This window comes from Nansenia antarctica (assembly GCF_963989245.1).
Source record: "Nansenia antarctica genome assembly, chromosome: 7".
Lineage (NCBI taxonomy): Eukaryota > Metazoa > Chordata > Actinopteri > Argentiniformes > Microstomatidae > Nansenia > Nansenia antarctica.
In genome coordinates this window covers 46,399,458-46,421,179 of record NC_137677.1, presented here as the reverse complement: position 1 = coordinate 46,421,179, position 21,722 = coordinate 46,399,458, and the positions used below count along the sequence as shown (strand labels likewise).

At 42.0% G+C, this 21,722-nt stretch overlaps 2 protein-coding genes across 2 annotated transcripts; both read right to left on the bottom strand.

Moving 5' to 3' along the window:
- Positions 1 to 5,785: 5,785 nt before the first annotated feature.
- Positions 5,786 to 9,442, bottom strand: LOC308162657 (F-box only protein 47-like; the record flags this gene model as incomplete). Its single annotated transcript, XM_080536801.1, has 7 exons — positions 5,786 to 5,886; positions 6,065 to 6,224; positions 6,374 to 6,516; positions 7,460 to 7,600; positions 7,791 to 7,964; positions 8,915 to 9,067; positions 9,268 to 9,442. The coding sequence occupies 7 exons, from the start codon at positions 9,440 to 9,442 to the stop codon at positions 5,786 to 5,788; spliced, it is 1,047 nt and encodes a 348-aa protein (XP_080392927.1).
- Positions 9,443 to 12,379: 2,937 nt separating this feature from the next.
- LOC308162656 (F-box only protein 47-like) lies at positions 12,380 to 16,027 on the bottom strand (the record flags this gene model as incomplete). Its single annotated transcript, XM_080536800.1, has 10 exons — positions 12,380 to 12,474; positions 12,653 to 12,812; positions 12,966 to 13,108; positions 14,048 to 14,188; positions 14,379 to 14,552; positions 14,722 to 14,830; positions 14,916 to 14,993; positions 15,159 to 15,235; positions 15,491 to 15,643; positions 15,847 to 16,027. 10 exons carry the CDS (start codon positions 16,025 to 16,027, stop codon positions 12,380 to 12,382), a joined length of 1,311 nt encoding a protein of 436 aa, XP_080392926.1.
- Between the last annotated feature and the right edge of the window lie 5,695 nt (positions 16,028 to 21,722).

Here is a 21,722-nt window from a genome sequence, read left to right as displayed (position 1 = left end):
TGTCAGAGACTCATAACTTTTAAGCTTTGACACATGAAGTGTGTGTGTGTGTGTGTGTGTGTGTGTGTGTGTGTGTGTGTGTGTGTGTGTGTGTGTGTGTGTGTGTGTGTGTGTGTGTGTGTGTGTGTGTGTGTGTGTGTGCGTGCGTGATTTGTACATTTATAAAGAATATCTGTGCCAAGTATCTTGTGTATGTGTAAAGATGTGAGTACATGTATGTAGTACTTTATTTGTAACTACTCTGCTACTGTATTTTTAGATAGAGCATCATGTCATTATTTACTTCCTTCTAATATGAATGTATTGCACTGCTGTATGTCTCTCAAGTATTATGGCTCTCTTGGAAATTCATCCAGTTAAAAAAACATAGATAGAAAGATACTCAGTCATAAGACACTCACATCTTACACCAGGATAGCACTAGTTCAAGGGTCTTTCAGAGGTATTATTATAGTCCAGAACTAGCCCTAGTAGTATCAAGATATACCTGAATCCCACACTGCTATTAGTGATGACACAGGAAGCTTATGCAGTGCTCTACGTGATATTCCGTCCTTTTTTTCCGTCCTTTTTAGTTGTTACAGCCCAGTCATTTGCATGTCTACAATGTAAATAAGTTATGCTACATTCAAGTTGGTTTCCACTGAATCTCCTGGTTTTTATGCACCAACATTTGAGCACTTGGAAGCTGCAGAGAAGATATCAATGAATACATACACCTTTTGTCGTCAGAAATGGAGTATATTGGAATGAGTGACTTTGCATTTGTCATAGTCAACGGGCCTCTTGCTATTCTCAACATATTTGCAAATGTATTTTTTGCCTTCTGCCTGATCTGTCCATGGCGTGGTAGAGAGAGACTCAAGCAGCCTGTGAAGACACTACTGGGATCATTGGTTTGCTGTACCATCTTTTACCTGCTTTCTCTTATTTCACTATACTGTCTAAGGTATTTGCAAGATGTCCAGTTAATGACGGTATTTCATTGGTTAGTGACTTACACTGTATCAATAAGCATGTCTTCTTATGTTTGGCTGAATTTTTATTACTATATTCAGATTGTACCTGCCCAGAGAGCTCTCCTCATCTGGGTGAAGAGGAATATCAAAGTCTTCATATACTATGGCCTGTTTGTTGACAGGATGTTCTATTCGCTTGAATTTGCTACACAACTTTCAATTGGACTCATAATTCAGGACAATAACCGTGAATCTGACAATGGGACAACTACAGCTAATGGGACAACTTCTTGGAATAAAAACGATCATCTGCATGTCACATCTCTAACATGTTTCTGTCTGAAAATAGTCTATAGTTTTTTGTGTGTCTGTGTGACGGTGTGGTCGAGCGGTGCCACAGTGTGCTACCTACACAGACACATAAGGAGCATGAGAGAGAGTGGCAGCCCCTTCTCCTCCCCCTGTCTCAGGAGTCAGATGAGGGTCACTATCACCGGCCTCCTGCAGGGAGTCCTCTTCTTCCTTTGTGCAGTGTGGTTCTACACTCATTTCTTCATCATCCTCTACAGCAATGTACCCGTTGATATAAAGGTCCTCTACACAGTTGTGTCTCTCTACCTGTCTGGCACCACTGTAAACCTGGCGATTGGTCAGTCTCTCTTCCGACAGAGGGCAGCTGATGTTTGGAAGTCATTGAGGCAGTGTGGTAGTCTCTGTCAATCACAGATTCTAGGTCCTGAGATGAACTGTGTGGACAACACTGTCGTCAGCCTACAAAATAGGTTTGTTAATAAACAAAATTAGACACGTCATGCTATGATGTGGAATGTTGTGACCTATAGGACTGCTTTTACAGAAGCAGATTAAGTCTGTTACAACATTTGAATCAATAATAATCATAATGTGGATTCATAGACATGACCTGAATCATGTTTAGTGTGTGATAGTATGGAATGAACTGCATATAGCTACTGTGTTTATTAACTTATGTTTTTAGTTTTTTATGTGACTGCTTGTGATTTCCATATGAGATGCAAACTGGTACATGGTACCTTTGTTTATGGTACCTTTGACGCCAGGTGTTAAAAAATGTTTTCAATTTCTGTTACTCAGTGTGCTGTACCTGCAGATATGACCAAATAAGCAGCAGGTTGTCTGTCATTTGCAGTAGGCATGCTGCAGGGAGCGCTCAAACCTCTCTTCAGATGGGAGTCAGCTTGTGAACATGTTTGTGAAACTGTGTGACTATGTTTTATGTGCACAATAAAAACAACATTACAACAAAACAACTGAACTCTGTATTTTGGCTTAGAGTTGATGGACACCTTGATAAGCAAAGTTATGAGCTCATAGGGAACAGTCTGCAATGCAATAGGGCATCATGTCATTATTTACTTCCTTCTAATATGAATGTATTGCACTGCTGTATGTCTCTCAAGTATTATGGCTCTCTTGGAAATTCATCCAGTTAAAAAAACACAAGACACTCAGTCATAAGACACTCACATCTTACACCAGGATAGCACTAGTTCAAGGGTCTTTCAGAGGTATTATTATAGTCCAGAACTAGCCCTAGTAGTATCAAGATATACCTGAATCCCACACTGCTATCAGTGATGACACAGGAAGCTTATGCAGTGCTCTACCTGATATTCCGTCCTTTTTTCCCGTCCTTTTTAGTTGTTACAGCCCAGTCATTTGCATGTGTACAATGTAAATAAGTTATGGTACATTCAAGTTGGTTTCCACTGAATCTCCTGGCTTTTATGCACCAACATTTGAGCACTTGGAAGCTGCAGAGAAGATATCAATTAATACATACACCTTTTGGCGTCAGAAATGGAGTATATTGGAATGAGTGACCTTGCATTTGTCATAGTCAACGGGCCTCTTGCTATTCTCAACATATTTGCAAATGTATTTTTTGCCTTCTGCCTGATCTGTCCATGGCGTGGTAGAGAGAGACTCAAGCAGCCTGTGAAGACACTACTGGGATCATTGGTTTGCTGTACCATCTTTTACCTGCTTTCTCTTATTTCACTATACTGTCTATACTGGAATTTGCAAGATGTCCAATTAATCCTAGTATTTAATTGGTTAGTGACTTACACTGTATCAATAAGCATGTCTTCTTATGTTTGGCTGAATTTTTATTACTATATTCAGATTGTACCTGCCCAGAGAGCTCTCCTCATCTGGGTGAAGAGGAATATCAAAGTCTTCATATACTATGGCCTGTTTGTTGACAGGATGTTCTATTCGCTTGAATTTGGTACACAACTTTCAATTGGACTCATAATTCAGTACAATAACCGTGAATCTGACAATGGGACAACTACAGCTAATGGGACAACTTCTTGGAATAAAAACGATCATCTGTATGTCACATCTCAAACATGTTTCTGTCTGAAAATAGTCTATAGTTTTTTTTGTGTCTGTATGACGGTGTGGTCGAGCGGTGCCACAGTGTGCTACCTACACAGACACATAAGGAGCATGAGAGAGAGTGGCAGCCCCTTCTCCTCCCCCTGTCTCAAGAGTCAGATGAGGGTCACTATCACCGGCCTCCTGCAGGGAGTCCTCTTCTTCCTTTGTGCACTGTGGTTCTACACTCATTTCTTCATCATCCTCTACAGCAAAGTACACATTGAGATAACCATCCTCTACACAGGTGTGTCTCTCTACCTGTCTGGCACCACTGTAAACCTGGCGATTGGTCAGTCACTCTTCCGACAGAGGGCAGCTGATGTTTGGAAGTCATTGAGGCAGTGTGGTAGTCTCTGTCAATCAGAGATTCTAGGTCCTGAGATGAACTGTGTGGACAACACTGTCGTCAGCCTACAAAATAGGTTTGTTAATAAACCAAATGAGACACGTCATGCTATGATGTGGAATGTTGTGACGTATAGGACTGCTTTTACAGAAGCAGATTAAGTCTGTTACAACATTTGAATCAATAATAATCATAATGTGGATTCATAGACATGACCTGAATCATGTTTAGTGTGTGATAGTATGGAATTAACTGCATATAGCTACTGTGTTTATTAACTTGTGTTTTTAGTTTTTTATGTGACTGCTTGTGATTTCCATATGAGATGCAAACTGGTACATGGTACCTTTGTTTATGGTACCTTTGACGCCAGGTGTTAAAAAATGTTTTCAATTTCTGTTACTCAGTGTGCTGTACCTGCAGATATGACCAAATAAGCAGCAGGTTGTCTGTCATTTGCAGTAAGCATGCTGCAGGGAGCGCTCAAACCTCTCTTCAGATGGGAGTCAGCTTGTGAACATGTTTGTGAAACTGTGTGACTATGTTTTATGTGCACAATAAAAACAACATTACAACAAAACAACTGAACTCTGTATTTTGGCTTAGAGTTGATGGACACCTTGATAAGCAAAGTTATGAGCTCATAGGGAACAGTCTGCAATGCAATAGGGCATCATGTCATTATTTACTTCCTTGATTTCCTGGGTCTTTGACTGGTTCAGCAGCAGGTTGTTAACCTTGCACAGCTTGCTCAGCTGCTCTACCTCATCCCTGTACGCCGCCTCGTCCCCCCCCCCGAGATGCAGCCCACCACGGTGGTGTCGTCTGCAAACTTTACGATGGAGTTGCTGGGGTGGACGGGGGTGAAGTCGTAGGTGTAGAGGTTGTAGAGGATGGGGCTAAGCACGCAGCCCTGGGGGGACCCAGTGCTGAGTCTGAGGGCTGTGGAGGTGTGGGGGCCCAAAAGTAAACATCACTAATAATAATAATAATATTCGACTCTTTATTTGCTGTTGAATCTCATTCACAACTGAAGTCATTTCGTCAACTTCTGACAATAGTTTAATGTAAATTAATGCTGTAGCCTTAAGGTGAGAGAGTGTGACTTGTATGAAATAATATAGATGTCGATCTATTGTATATCTAGGCAATTAGACTACTATAGATCGATATGTAGGTTTACAGCCTAATTTACCCAGGCTATCCATCTGTCTTCAGGAGATATTCATTGTTAACATTTGTGATCGGCTAATTGATGATAATGCAAATGATGCCTTGTGGACATCCAATAACTACATACAGTATCTAGCAAGTATATACAATAAGGTAGTACATAGGGTACCACTCGTGTTCATTCTGTGTTTTTTGAGAGGGGAAGTGTTCATTGGTGTTGTATTTACAGTACATATCTGGTGCATGGTAGTTAAGTTGTTCCCTTCTACGCCAATTCCCCAGGTGTGATGTCAAGTTCTGCTGAGCAACTTACTGTGAACATGGACCATTGTGAACATGGTCACAGCATTGAATTCATTGGTAAAATCACTTAAGTGTGCTTTCAAATGTGGGCATGGCCTGTATATACTGTATGTATTCTGTTGAAAACAGTTCTACCTTCTCAAACATTTTCTCAATTGTATTTGTCACTGCTTGTTTTTTATGCCATGAAATATGCTGTGATATTTATTCATATTAAATCAGTCAGCTTCTGTATTGGCAAATGTGTTAAAATGGCATTTACTCAAGTCAATTTGCATTGTTTCTATTGCATTGTTTCTATTGTATCACCAAAAGGACTGACCACTTACGTAGCCTGAGAGACTTGCTTTAAACTTCTAATAAATGTTATATTGGTCTGTCTATTAACATAATTGACAATTCAGAATAAACTCTTTATACTGCAAATGTGTTTTTATATTTCATACAGAAACAACAGTATAATCAATACATAACCATAATACAATACAAGTTGAACACCTCTATCCAGAAGAGTAGTTTACACAGACGTATACTGTAAATATATAGATATACACTACTCCTCTCCTCGATCTCACTCTTATGTGAGGAACATGTAGAGAATCACAGTGTGGAGGTGAGCACTGGCGTTGAGGAGGCTGCAGAAGCTCTGTGAGATCTCCAAGTCTTCTTGATCGTTATCTGTGACAAGATCGTTGACAGTTAGAAATACGCATATGTCTACTTATTTTAACTGTTTTTCTATTAATGTGTTCCCAAATAATATGCCCTTAACTTTAAGATTATTTTAGTGCTACAAAGCTTGAAGGAATCTGGACCCTGATCTGATACGATAGTCTAAGTGCCTATAACAACTCACCAGCCACCATAATCTCGTACATCTCCATGGCAACCTCTGAGAACATGTTTTCCACGGCCTGGATGAAGGACCACTTGTCAGCAGAGGAGGAGAACACCTCACACACCTGCTGCACCATCTCGACGGACCAGTTCATGGAGTACCCGTCCTTCTCACACACCTGAGAGGGGTAACCAGAAATGTCAGTAGCTCAGGCCGGTTCAGGCAGTACCTTCCGTTAAGTGGGCACAAAATGGGGGAAATGTGTCTCTTAGGTTAAAAGATACCGGAACCCTAGAGCAGATAATAAAGTTATTTAGCAGCAGTGACTGACCAGTACGAGGTACACAGTCGTGAGATCTCAAACAGGCGTCCATTGAGGGCCTTGCTGGCCAGCACGAGGGAGCACACGCTGTTCCCACACAGGAACAACAGACGAGCCACATTCTCCATGTGCCATGCCTGGGGGAGGACTGGAGGCCAACAGAACCAGCACAAAACAAAACAACTGTCATTCATATACACACAGCATTCACACTTTACATTAACATTTTTGACATTTAGCAGACGCCTTTATCCAAAGAGACTTACAAGCGAAGTACATTTATCGCATGCCCGGTACACACATAAAGATAATCTGGCCGATTTTGGCCCGATTTCCCACCTTCCGACCAAGGACAGCAAACGCCCGATTATCGGATGGCTCTAAAGATTATCCTACAAGATTATCCTGTGGTGTGAGGTGTGTTAAGAGTCAATTTCTCCCGACAATCTGCTCGGAAAATGGTCGGGGCCGACGGTCGTAAATATTAAACGTGTTCAATATTTACGATCAAAAGTCTTCTTGTCTGTGGTCAAAACTGACAACTCCCAAGTCCGATTGTGACGTGGAATGGAATGTAGCCACTCAAGAAGCGAGCTGACTGAAGCGTCTTCTTCTTTTCGTTCTTCTGCACTTTATTTTCCCTTTAGCACTTGGCTGCCTCTACAGGTCAGTCAGGGTACTACTACCCTGTTCACGCGAGACTCCAGACTGTCGGAGGACAGATCTTTATGCATGTGGTTGTATATTGGAGCACACCACACACAATACAATCAAGACTGTTCAATCCATGATTTTTTATCTTAATGTGTGGGGTCCTTCTCAGATAATCAGAAAATCCTTATATGTGTACCAGGCTTAAGGTAAGTGAATCATCTATACATCAGTCATCATCGCACATGATGGTGCACTCACCATTTGCTTAGTGAAATTTATAATCCTATGGTAATGGTACATACTGTACGTGTGGACTGACCAGACATACAGTATATACAGTATACAGACAAAAGAGTGTAAAAGGTTTGTCTACCATTCCTGGGTGTGTAAAATATAATCATTAAAAGTTGCCAAGTCCTCTGGGCTACTGCAGTTACCTATGAGCTCCTCCAGGATGGCCATTATGGTGTCGCTGGTCCAATCTTTGGCTTCCAGGTCGCTGTGTAGCAGGATGAGAGCCTTGGCCAGGTCCCACTGGGCCACCCCAGCACGCCGCTGCTCCTGCCAGTCTAGCGAACCTGGAAAGAACATTCCCTTACACTACACATACACTTTGCCTTGCAACTCTGGCCAACCAAAAAACAAGCATTTCATTTGTTATTATTAACATTAGAATTTCACCATGTAATTACTAACAAGTGATTTATATAAAAGTGCAACCAGTTTTTTTAAGGTAGAAACCGAGAAGGCCCATGTTGTCCCTCTCACCGTCTGGTAGCAGTGGTCCGTAGAGGATGAACAGCAGCCGGGCTTGGCTGACAATGGGCCAGGGTTTCAGGATGCGGGTCAGCCAGAACAGAGTGTCCTTGCTGTTCTTCCAGGGGTCCAACAGAACCTGTCTGCAGAACAGACGGATCTGTTGCTCCAACCACTGACATGAACCTGAGGGAGAAAAAAAGACATACGGATCACTCACGTCTCTCACACTCTTTCAATTAGCCTTTTTGTTTGTTTCTCTCTCTCTCTCTCTCTCTCTCTCTCTCTCTCTCTCCCTCTCTCTCTCTCTCTCTCTCTCTCTCTCTCTCTCTCTCTCTCTCTCTCTCTTATAGGGACACACACTCACCTGGCTTTCCTGTGACCACTGACATGATTTTCCGGGGTAGATTTGTGAAGTCGCACAGGAAGTTGAAAACTCTGTGACACTCCATCTCATGCCAGCCGGCTATCAATGTCTGTCAGTCAAACATTAACCATCTCAATACAGGATTCAGCCTTTGATATTAAATTGTCTGATGTTCTTTGTAACTAGGCTCTCACCCGTAGAAATGCTCCATAGCTGGAGAGGCCTCGGCATTGCACTGATATAATGCACTCTTCCATCATGAAGCAAGGAACCTGAGTGGGAGGTAACAACTGTGTTAGTCTAAGTAAGGTTAACTAGAAAAAAACAATCTATTCAATGTTGTCAACTGTTTGGTTTGTTTAGAAATGTGAGAATGTTTGTAGAGCACACACAGCTAAACATTGCCTCATCTGTCCTCCCTCACCTCTCTGTCTTACCTGTGAAAACTTGCTATATATGAACGTTAGCCTATCCTTTGTTGGCAGCGAGAGGGTACATCTCTTGAACAATAAACCTGAAACAATGAGCAAAAAAACCAAGAATGTAACATAGTGACTATATTTGCCAACCAGGACCACTTGCTTTCCTCATCGGAACCCCTATGAAAGGAGATAGAAATAATACTTTGGTCTATCTACCTGATAAAGAATTACAGCAGAAATAATGTGGCTCTGAATATTAGTTTATTATAAACATGTGTGTTCTTGGCCAACCAACTAAGTAAAATAAAGGTAAATTAATCAAATAAAGCTGTTGAGGAGCCTCTCACCCAGCGATGTGTAGTGTTCTAGTGAGGACACCTCGGTGGAGTGATGACACCCCTGTACGATGTTCCTCTTCCTCCAGGTCTGAGTGGAGACATAGCCCATGATGCGGCGACTGATGGCCTTGGACACCATGCTCAACACACTGATCTGCAACACTTTACCACAACAAACAATGAGGCAGGGAGAAACATCTCATTAATTCAGATGCACGTCATTGGAGCTATATATTTATGCAATTTAGTACCCTGCCCCTGGTAACGGCTTCAATCAGAATAGTTCAGCCTCATAGATATGTCTCATCTAAATAATCATAATTCACCCATCCTGAAAAATGTCCAAAGCAAACAGAACCCACCAGAGAGTCTGTCCAGGATCATCTCAAAGACCTCGGGGGCCAGCCATTCAAAGAAACAGTCGCTGGCCCGAACCTGACGACTCTGACTGCGGGTGGTCATGGTCCTGACAGGATACGGCCGGCGTCTGCGGTGATACTTGTGGGTCACCGTGAGTTTCCTTGTCACTTTCGCCATAATAACTGGAATACTGTCAAGCCTTTATTGTCCCACAGATAATCTAGAAGTGAAAGGAAATAGCTAGTTAGTTAAACTTGGTGGTTAGCCACAAACTGAAAAGTTGCTAGCTAGGATAGCGGCATGAACTTACCTAGCTGAGGAAAGGCACTTGTCAATAAACCTTTGAAATTGTTGCCTTACTGAGCTTTAAATGCTCCTTCACATGCTGTTATGTGTTCAGGTAAATATTGACACCACTGACATGAGACAATATAATAATAAACTATAATATATCTAAACTAAAGTCACAAACAGTTTTACCTCAGCCGGCGAGCCGCTATTGAGCTTGTGTGCTGCACGCTTCCTGCTCCCTCGCGAGGACACTCGCTGAACAACAAGGGGTGCGTTCGTAAATACGCTCTGGAAATCTGATCAGCACTCATGGAATGCCTGTTGTCCAATCAAATTACTTGGTCCCTTTATGACGTTGAACTGTTTAAATACTGGAGAGGTATGGAGCTCCGTGGGACACTGTTTAAATACTGGAGAGGTATGGAGCTCTGTGGGACACTGTTTAAATACTGGAGAGGTATGGAGCTCTGTGGAACACTGTTTAAACACTGATCTGGAGAGGTATGGAGCTCTGTGGGACACTGTTTAAACACTGATCTGGAGAGGTATGGAGCTCTGTGGGACACTGTTTAAACACTGATCTGGAGAGGTATGGAGCTCTGTGAGACACTGTTTAAACACTGATCTGGAGAGGTATGGAGCTCTGTGGGACACTGTTTAAATACTGGAGAGGTATGGAGCTCTGTGGGACACTGTTTAAATACTGGAGAGGTATGGAGCTCTGTGGAACACTGGTTAAACACTGGAGAGGTATGGAGCTCTGTGGAACACTGTTTAAACATTGGAGAGGTATGGAGCTCTGTGGAACACTGTTTAAACACTGGAGAGGTATGGAGAGTGGGCGGAGCTTAAGTCAAAGTGGGCGGAGCTTAAGTCAACGTGGGCGGAGCTTAAGTCAAAGTGGGCGGAGCTTGTGTCAAAGTGTCGTTGTCTGGGGGGGGGGGGCTGACCAGGAACATTGTCTGGGGGGGGGGGTAATGCAGGGTAGAGCTGCATTACCACTATATTTATTTATCTGGCAACAAGCTTTCATTCTAAGAAGTGGGGAAACTGATAGATTTCTGCTTGACAATGTCCAATGCACAATTTCGGGAACAGAAGAACAATACTGAACATGTACAGTATGTAAAATGTGTCAGTTTTAAATATCGAATGGATGTTAAATTGATTGATATTGATGTCCAGTGTTGGTTGGTGCAGATGTATAGGACATGGTAGGCGGCAATCTGGGATTCAAACAACAAAGCGGTCACCTGACCAGTCATTGGATTAAACAGCTACGGGTTTGGGTTGGAGAAAGGTAAACACTCATAGAATAGAGTTCCGGCGCTCTCAGAGCAAATGTACGAACGCACCCAAGGAGCGCTACCGCGAAATACGATCAGCTCGCGCTGCATCATCTCGCTCCAAAAGTAAACATCACTAATAATAATAATAATATTCGACTCTTTATTTGCTGTTGAATCTCATTCACAACTGAAGTCATTTCGTCAACTTCTGACAATAGTTTAATGTAAATTAATGCTGTAGCTTTAAGGTGAGAGAGTGTGACTTGTATGAAATAATATAGATGTCATCTATTGTATATCTAGGCAATTAGACTACTATAGATCGATATGTAGGTTTACAGCCTAATTTACCCAGGCTATCCATCTGTCTTCAGGAGATATTCATTGTTAACATTTGTGATCGGCTAATTGATGATAATGCAAATGATGCCTCGTGGACATCCAATAACTACTACAGTATCTAGCAAGTATATACAATAAGGTAGTACATAGGGTACCACTCGTGTTCATTCTGTGTTTTTTGAGAGGGGAAGTGTTCATTGGTGTTGTATTTACAGTACATATCTGGTGCATGGTAGTTAAGTTGTTCCCTTCTACGCCAATTCCCCAGGTAATTTTAATTTAATTAATTTTGCCATTTAGCAGACGCTTTTATCCAAAGCGACTTACAATTACGAATTACAGGGACATTCCCCCTGGAGTAACTGAGGGCTAAGTGCCTTACCCAAGGGCACACTAGTAGTGGTGTGGCTTCAGGCGGGATTTGAACTCACAACCTTCCGATCACAAGTCCAACTCACTATCCACTAGACCACCACTACCCAGGTGTGATGTCAAGTTCTGCTGAGCAACTTACTGTGAACATGGACCATTGTGAACATGGTCACAGCATTGAATTCATTGGTAAAAATCACTTAAGTGTGCTTTCAAATGTGGGCATGGCCTGTATATATTCTGTTGAAAACAGTTCTACCTTCTCAAACATTTTCTCAATTGTATTTGTCACTGCTTGTTTTTTATGCCATGAAATATGCTGTGATATTTATTCATATTAAATCAGTCAGCTTCTGTATTGGCAAATGTGTTAAAATGGCATTTACTCAAGTCAATTTGCATTGTTTCTATTGCATTGTTTCTATTGTATCACCAAAAGGACTGACCACTTACGTAGCCTCAGAGACTTGCTTTAAACTTCTAATAAATGGTATATTGGTCTGTCTATTAACATAATTGACAATTCAGAATAAACTCTTTATACTGCAAATGTGTTTTTATATTTCATACAGAAACAACAGTATAATCAATACATAACCATAATACAATACAAGTTGAACACCTCTATCCAGAAGAGTAGTTTACACAGACGTATACTGTAAATATATAGATATAGATATAGATATATAGATAGATATAGATAAATATATAAAAGACATAACAAAAAAAAAACGATGATTCTCAAAGATATAATAAATAATAATATATAATATACACTACTCCTCTCCTCGATCTCACTCTTTTGTGAGGAACATGTAGACTAGAAAATCACACTGTGGAGCTGACCACTGGCGAAGAGGAGGCTGGAGATCTGTCTCTGGATCTGTCTCTGGAAGAAGTCTTCTTGATCGTTATCTGTGACAAGATCGTTGACAGTTAGAAATCCGCATATGTCTACTTATTTTAACAGTTTTTCTATTAATGTGTTCCCAAATAATATGCCCTTAACTTTAAGATTATTTTAGTGCTACAAAGCTTGAAGGAATCTGGACCCTGATCTGATACGATAGTCTAAGTGCCTATAACAACTCACCAGCCGCCATAATCTCGTACATCTCCATGGCAACCTCTGAGAACATGTTTTCCACGGCCTGGATGTAGGACCACTTGTCAGCAGAGGTGGAGAACACCTCACACACCTGCTGCACCATCTTGACGGACCAGTTCATGGAGTACCCGTCCTTCTCACACACCTGAGAGGGGGAACCAGAAATGTCAGTAGCTCAGGCCGGTTCAGGCAGTACCTTCCGTTAAGTGGGCACAAAATGGGGGAAATGTGTCTCTTAGGTTAAAAGATACCGGAACCCTAGAGCAGATAATAAAGTTATTTAGCAGCAGTGACTGACCAGTACGAGGTACACAATGAGTCGTGAGATCTCAAACAGGCGTCCATTGAGGGCCTTGCTGGCCAGCACGAGGGAGCACACGCTGTTCCCACACAGGACCAACAGACGAGCCACATTCTCCATGTGCCATGCCTGGGGGAGGACTGGAGGCCAACAGAACCAGCACAAAACAAAACAACTGTCATTCATACACACAGCATTCACACTTTACATTAACATTTTTGACATTTAGCAGACGCCTTTATCCAAAGAGACTTACAAGCGAAGTACATTTATCGCATGCCCGGTACACACATAAAGATAATCTGGCCGATTTTGGCCCGATTTCCCCCCTTCCGACCAAGGACAGCAAACGCCCGATTATCGGATGGCTCTAAAGATTATCCTACAAGATTATCCTGTGGTGTGAGGTGTGTTAAGAGTCAATTTCTCCCGACAATCTGCTCGGAAAATGGTCGGCCGACGATCGTAAATATTAAACGTGTTCAATATTTACGATCAAAAGTCTTATTGTCTGTGGTCAAAACTGACAACTCCCAAGTCCTATTGTGACGTGGAATGGAATGTAGCCACTCAAGAAGCCAGCTGACTGACGCGTCTTCTTCTTTTCGTTCTTCTGCACTTTATTTTCCCTGTAGCACATGGCTGCCTCTACAGGTCAGTCAGGGTACTACTACCCTGTTCACGCGAGACTCCAGACTGTCGGAGGACAGATCTTTATGCATGTGGTTGTATATTGGAGCACACCACACACAATACGATCAAGACTGTTCAATCCATGATTTTTTATCTTAATGTGTGGGGTCTCTCTCAGATAATCAGAAAATCCTTATATGTGTACCAGGCTTAAGGTAAGTGAATCATCTATACATCAGTCATCATCACACATGATGGTGCACTCACCATTTGCTTAGTGAAATCTATAATCCTATGGTAATGGTACATACTGTACGTGTGGACTGACCAGACATACAGTATATACAGTATACAGACAAAAGAGTGTAAAAGGTTTGTCTACCATTCCTGGGTGTGTAAAATATAATCATTAAAAGTTGCCAAGTCCTCTGGGCTACTGCAGTTACCTATGAGCTCCTCCAGGATGGCCATTATGGTGTCGCTGGTCCAATCTTTGGCTTCCAGGTCGCTGTGTAGCAGGATGAGAGCCATGGCCAGGTCGGACTGGGCCACCCCAGCACGCCGCTGCTCCTGCCAGTCTAGCGAACCTGGAAAGAACATTCCCTTACACTACACATACACTTTGCCTTGCAACTCTGGCCAACCAAAAAACAAGCATTTCATTTGTTATTATTAACATTAGAATTTCACCATGTAATTACTAACAAGTGATTTATATAAAAGTGCAACCAGTTTTTTTAAGGTAGAAACCGAGAAGGCCCATGTTGTCCCTCTCACCGTCTGGTAGCAGTGGTCCGTAGAGGATGAACAGCAGCCGGGCTTGGCTGACAATGGGCCAGGGTTTCAGGATGCGGGTCAGCCAGAACAGAGTGTCCTTGCTGTTCTTCCAGGGGTCCAACAGAACCTGTCTGCAGAACAGACGGATCTGTTGCTCCAACCACTGACATGAACCTGAGGGAGAAAAAAAGACATACGGATCACTCACGTCTCTCACACTCTTTCAATTAGCCTTTTTGTTTGTTTCTCTCTCTCTCTCTCTCTCTCTCTCTCTCTCTCTCTCTCTCTCTCTCTCTCTCTCTCTCTCTCTCTCTCTCTCTCTCTTATAGGGACAGACACTCACCTGGCTTTCCTGTGACCACTGACATGATTTTCCGGGGTAGATTTGTGAAGTCGCACAGGAAGTTGAAAACTCTGTGACACTCCATCTCATGCCAGCCGGCTATCAATGTCTGTCAGTCAAACATTAACCATCTCAATACAGGATTCAGCCTTTGATATTAAATTGTCTGATGTTCTTTGTAACTAGGCTCTCACCTGTAGAAATGCTCCATAGCTGGAGAGGCCTCGGCATTGCACTGATATAATGCACTCTTCCATCATGAAGCAAGGAACCTGAGTGGGAGGTAACAACTGTGTTAGTCTAAGTAAGGTTAACTAGAAAATAACAATCTATTCAATGTTGTCAACTGTTTGGTTTGTTTAGAAATGTGAGAATGTTTGTAGAGCACACACAGCTAAACATTGCCTCATCTGTCCTCCCTCACCTCTCTGTCTTACCTGTGAAAACTTGCTATATATGAACGTTAGCCTATCCTTTGTTGGCAACAAGAGGGTACATCTCTTGAACAATAAACCTGAAACAATGAGCAAAAACAACAAGAATGTAACATAGTGACTATATTTGCCAACCAGGACCACTTGCTTTCCTCATCGGACCCCCTATGAAAGGAGATAGAAATAATACTTTGGTCTATCTACCTGATAAAGAATTACAGCAGAAATAATGTGGCTCTGAATATTAGTTTATTATAAACATGTGTGTTCTTGGCCAACCAACTAAGTAAAATAAGGGTAAATTAATCAAATAAAGCTGTTGAGGAGCCTCTCACCCAGCGATGTGTAGTGTTCTAGTGAGGACACCATGGTGGAGTGATGACACCCCTGTACGATGGTCCTCTTCCTCCAGGTCTGAGTGGAGACATAGCCCAGGATGGAGCGACTGATGGCCTTGGACACCATGCTCAACACACTGATCTGCAACACTTTACCACAACAAACAATGAGGCAGGGAGAAACATCTCATTAATTCAGATGCACTTCATTGGAGCTATACATATTTAAGACCATTTAGTACCCTGCCCATGGTAATGGCTTCAATCAGAATAGTTCAGCCTCATAGATATGTCTCATCTAAATAATCATAATTCACCCATCCTGAAAAATGTCCAAAGCAAACAGAACCCACCAGAGAGTCTGTCCAGGATCATCTCAAAGACCTCGGGGGCCAGCCGCTCAAAGAAACAGTCGCTGGCCCGAACCTGACGACTCTGGCTGCGGGTCGTGATGGTCCTGACAGGATACGGCCGGCGTCTGCGGTGATACTTGTGGGTCAGGGTCACCGTGAATTTCCTTGTCACTTTCGCCATAATAACTGGAATACTGTCAAGCCTTTATTGTCCCACAAATGATCTAGAAGCGAAAGGAAATAGCTAGTTAGTTAAACTTGGTGGTTAGCCACAAACTGAAAAGTTGCTGGCTAGGATAGCTGCATGAACTTACCCAGCTGAGGATAATGGCACTTGTCAATAAACCTTTGAAATTGTTGCCTTACTGAGCTTTAAATGCTCCTTCACAAGATGTTATGTGTTCAGGTAAATATTGACACAACTGACATGAGACAATATAATATACTATAATATATCTAAACTAAAGTCACCGACAGTTTTACCTCAGCTGGCGAGCCGCTATTGAGCTTGTGTGCTGCACAGTTCCTGCTCCCTCGCGAGGACACTCGCTGAACAACAAGGGGTGCGTTCGTAAACACGCTCTGGAAATCTGATCAGCACTCATGGAATGCCTGTTGTCCAATCAAATTACTTGGTCCCTTTATGACGTTGAACCCAGTGTGCGTTCCGGAGCAAATTTACGAACGCACCCAAGGAGCGCTACCGCGAAATACGATCAGCTCGCGCCGTCATCTCGAATGAATGAATGGTCTTTATTGTCATTGATATAGTACAGGTACCATACAACGAAATTTGGGAGGGGGGGCTCCCCCGGTGCTAGGAACAAAAACTAAAAACAAGAAGGGAAAAGAGCTGGTTTACATAAATAAAGGCTATGTACACTAGTATCCACTATACTATACTATACAAATAAAACACTGTGCTGTACTCTATGCTATGCTATACCTATTCTAACATTTCCTATCTCTGAACCTTATGTACCCGAGGGTTGTCATATTGCACATAGTGTTATTGCACATTCATTTAAAGTGTCGCAGTTTGCAGGTTTGAAATGTTCATAGTTGTGTTTCAGCACTTGATTTCAATCTAGTAGCTGCCATCAAATTATCTAGATTGTCCAGGGCCTAGAACCTAGGTATTTGCTGTGTTCAGGGCATGAATGGCCCTGGGGTAGAAGCTGAGCTTCAGTCTGTTTGTCCTTGCGAACATGGTCCTGAACCGCCTGTCCGAGGGCAGCCGAGCAAAGTGTTCGTACCGAGGGTGGGATGGGTCTCTGGAGATCTTGGAGGCCTTCCTGAGGCAGCGTGTGTTGTACAGCTCTTCCAGAGAGGGGAGGGGGGCGCCGGTGATCTACTGGGCCGATCTCACGACTCTCTGTAGCGCATTCCTCTCTGCGGCTGTGCAGCTGGAGAACCACACGCAGATGCAGTAGGTGAGGATGCTCTCCACTGCGCAGTGGTAGAAGGTCACAAGCATCTCCTGTCCGATGTGGTTTTTCCTGAGGACTCTCAGGAAGTAGAGCCGCTGTTGTGCCTTCTTGATGATGGCTGCTGTGTTGGTCTTCCAGGACAGGTCATCCTGTATGTGCACCCCCAGGAATCGGAGGGTTGAGACTCTCTCCACGCTCCCTCCATCGACGAGCAGGGGCTATAACAGATGGAGTCTGCTTGTGAACATGTTTGTGAAACTGTGTGACTATGTTTTCTGTGCACAATAAAAAACTTAATTACAACAAAACAACTGAACACTGAGATCTTGGTAAGCAAAGATGTGAGCCCATAGGAAACAGTCTGCAGTGCAATAGGGCACATTTATTAGTTGGATAACACTGAAATGTAGACTTGGCAGAGAGTATCCAGGAAGTCATACTCCTCAGTGTGTATGTGTGTGTGTGTGTGTGTGTGTGTGTGTGTGTGTGTATGTGTGTGATATGTCTCATATTTACTGAAAATACAGATTGAAAAAAGAGAGCTGTGAGTAAGTTGTTGTATCATGGGAAGATGTAGATATTAGAGACCAAAGTGGTTTCGTATGATACAGTGAATCAATGATGTCTTATGCAGACAGAACAGTTTTGTTAATGTATTGGATGTTAATGTTAAGGAATGCAGGAAGACATTTTTTTACATGATAATGTATATTGTCAGAGACTCATAACTTTTAAGCTTTGACACATGGTGTGTGTGTGTGTGTGTGTGTGTGTGTGTGTGTGTGTGTGTGTGTGTGTGTGTGTGTGTGTGTGTGTGTGTGCGTGCGTGATTTGTACATTTATAAAGAATATCTGTGCCAAGTATCTTGTGTATGTGTAAAGATGTGAGTACATGTATGTAGTACTTTATTTGTAACTACTCTGCTACTGTATTTTTAGATAGAGTATCATGTCATTATTTACTTCCTTCTAATATGAATGTATTGCACTGCTGTATGTCTCTCAAGTATTATGGCTCTCTTGGAAATTCATCCAGTTAAAAAAACATAGATAGAAAGATACTCAGTCATAAGACACTCACATCTTACACCAGGATAGCACTAGTTCAAGGGTCTTTCAGAGGTATTATTATAGTCCAGAACTAGCCCTAGTAGTATCAAGATATACCTGAATCCCACACTGCTATTAGTGATGACACAGGAAGCTTATGCAGTGCTCTACGTGATATTCCGTCCTTTTTAGTTGCTGTTACAGCCCAGTCATTTGCATGTCTACAATGTAAATAAGTTATGCTACATTCAAGTTGGTTTCCACTGAATCTCCTGGCTTTTATGCACCAACATTTGAGCACTTGGAAGCTGCAGAGAAGATATCAATGAATACATACACCTTTTGGCGTCAGAAATGGAGTATATTGGAATGAGTGACTTTGCATTTGTCATAGTCAACGGGCCTCTTGCTATTCTCAACATATTTGCAAATGTATTTTTTGCCTTCTGCCTGATCTGTCCATGGCGTGGTAGAGAGAGACTCAAGCAGCCTGTCAAGACACTACTGGGATCATTGGTTTGCTGTACCATCTTTTACCTGCTTTCTCTTATTTCACTATACTGTCTATGCTGGAATTTGCAAGATGTCCAGTTAATCACGGTATTTAATTGGTTAGTGACTTACACTGTATCAATGAGCATGTCTTCTTATGTTTGGCTGAATTTTTATTACTATATTCAGATTGTACCTGCCCAGAGAGCTCTCCTCATCTGGGTGAAGAGGAATATCAAAGTCTTCATATACTATGGCCTGTTTGTTGACAGGATGTTCTATTCGCTTGAATTTGCTACACAACTTTCAATTGGACTCATAATTCAGTACAATAACCGTGAATCTGACAATGGGACAACTACAGCTAATGGGACAACTTCTTGGAATAAAAACGATCATCTGTACGTCACATCTCAAACATGTTTCTGTCTGAAAATAGTCTATAGTTTTTTTTGTGTCTGTGTGACGGTGTGGTCGAGCGGTGCCACAGTGTGCTACCTACACAGACACATAAGGAGCATGAGAGAGAGTGGCAGCCCCTTCTCCTCCCCCTGTCTCAGGAGTCAGATGAGGGTCACTATCACCGGCCTCCTGCAGGGAGTCCTCTTCTTCCTTTGTGCACTGTGGTTCTACATTAATTTCTTCATCTTCGCCCAGATCAAAGTACAGGTTGAGATAACCGTCCTCTACACAGGTGTGTCTCTCTACCTGTCTGGCACCACTGTAAACCTGGTGATTGGTCAGTCACTCTTCCGACAGAGGGCAGCTGATGTTTGGAAGTCATTGAGGCAGTGTGGTAGTCTCTGTCAATCAGAGATTCTAGGTCCTGAGATGAACTGTGTGGACAACACTGTCGTCAGCCTACAAAATAGGTTTGTTAATAAACAAAATTAGACACGTCATGCTATGATGTGGAATGTTGTGACATATAGGACTGCTTTTACAGAAGCAGATTAAGTCTGTTACAACATTTGAATCAATAATAATCATAATGTGGATTCATAGACATGACCTGAATCATGTTTAGTGTGTGATAGTATGGAATTAACTGCATATAGCTACTGTGTTTATTAACTTATGTTTTTAGTTTTTTATGTGACTGCTTGTGATTTCCATATGAGATGCAAACTGGTACATGGTACCTTTGTTTACGGTACCTTTGACGCCAGGTGTTAAAATATGTTTTCAATTTCTGTTACTCAGTGTGCTGTACCTGCAGATATGACCAAATAAGCAGCAGGTTGTCTGTCATTTGCAGTAAGCATGCTGCAGGGAGCGCTCAAACCTCTCTTCAGATTGGAGTCAGCTTGTGAACATGTTTGTGAAACTGTGTGACTATGTTTTATGTGCACAATAAAAACAACATTACAACAAAACAACTGAACTCTGTATGTTGGCTTAGAGTTGATGGACACCTTGATAAGCAAAGTTATGAGCTCATAGGGAACAGTCTGCAATGCAATAGGGCATCATGTCATTATTTACTTCCTTCTAATATGAATGTATTGCACTGCTGTATGTCTCTCAAGTATTATGGCTCTCTTGGAAATTCATCCAGTTAAAAAAACACAAGACACTCAGTCATAAGACACTCACATCTTACACCAGGATAGCACTAGTTCAAGGGTCTTTCAGAGGTATTATTATAGTCCAGAACTAGCCCTAGTAGTATCAAGATATACCTGAATCCCACACTGCTATTAGTGATGACACAGGAAGCTTATGCAGTGCTCTACGTGATATTCCGTCCTTTTTAGTTGTTGTTACAGCCCAGTCATTTGCATGTCTACAATGTAAATAAGTTATGGTACATTCAAGTTGGTTTCCACTGAATCTCCTGGCTTTTATGCACCAACATTTGAGCACTTGGAAGCTGCAGAGAAGATATCAATGAATACATACACCTTTTGGCGTCAGAAATGGAGTATATTCGAATGAGTGACCTTGCATTTGTCATAGTCAACGGGCCTCTTGCTATTCTCAACATATTTGCAAATGTATTTTTTGCCTTCTGCCTGATCTGTCCATGGCGTGGTAGAGAGAGACTCAAGCAGCCTGTGAAGACACTACTGGGATCATTGGTTTGCTGTACCATCTTTTACCTGCTTTCTCTTATTTCACTATACTGTCTAAGGTATTTGCAAGATGTCCAGTTAATGACGGTATTTAATTGGTTAGTGACTTACACTGTATCAATGAGCATGTCTTCTTATGTTTGACTGAATTTTTATTACTATATTCAGATTGTACCTGCCCAGAGAGCTCTCCTCATCTGGGTGAAGAGGAATATCAAAGTCTTCATACTATGGTCTGTTTGTTGACAGGATGTTCTATTCGCTTGAATTTGCTACACAACTTTCAATTGGACTCATAATTCAGGACAATAACCGTGAATCTGACAATGGGACAACTACAGCTAATCGGACAACTTCTAGGAATAAAAACAATCATCTGTACGTCACATCTCAAACATGTTTCTGTCTGAAAATAGTCTATAGTTTTTTTTGTGTCTGTGTGACGGTGTGGTCATCATGTCATTATTGACTTCCTTCTAATATGAATGTATTGCACTGCTGTATGTCTCTCAAGTATTATGGCTCTCTTGGAAATTCATCCAGTTAAAAAAACACAAGACACTCAGTCACAAGACACTCACATCTTACACCAGGATAGCACTAGTTCAAGGGTCTTTCAGAGGTATTATTATAGTCCAGAACTAGCCCTAGTAGTATCAAGATATACCTGAATCCCACACTGCTATTAGTGATGATGACACAGGAAGCTTATGCAGTGCTCTACGTGATATTCCGTCCTTTTTCCCCGTCCTTTTTAGTTGTTGTTACAGCCCAGTCATTTGCATGTCTACAATGTAAATAAGTTATGGTACATTCAAGTTGGTTTCCA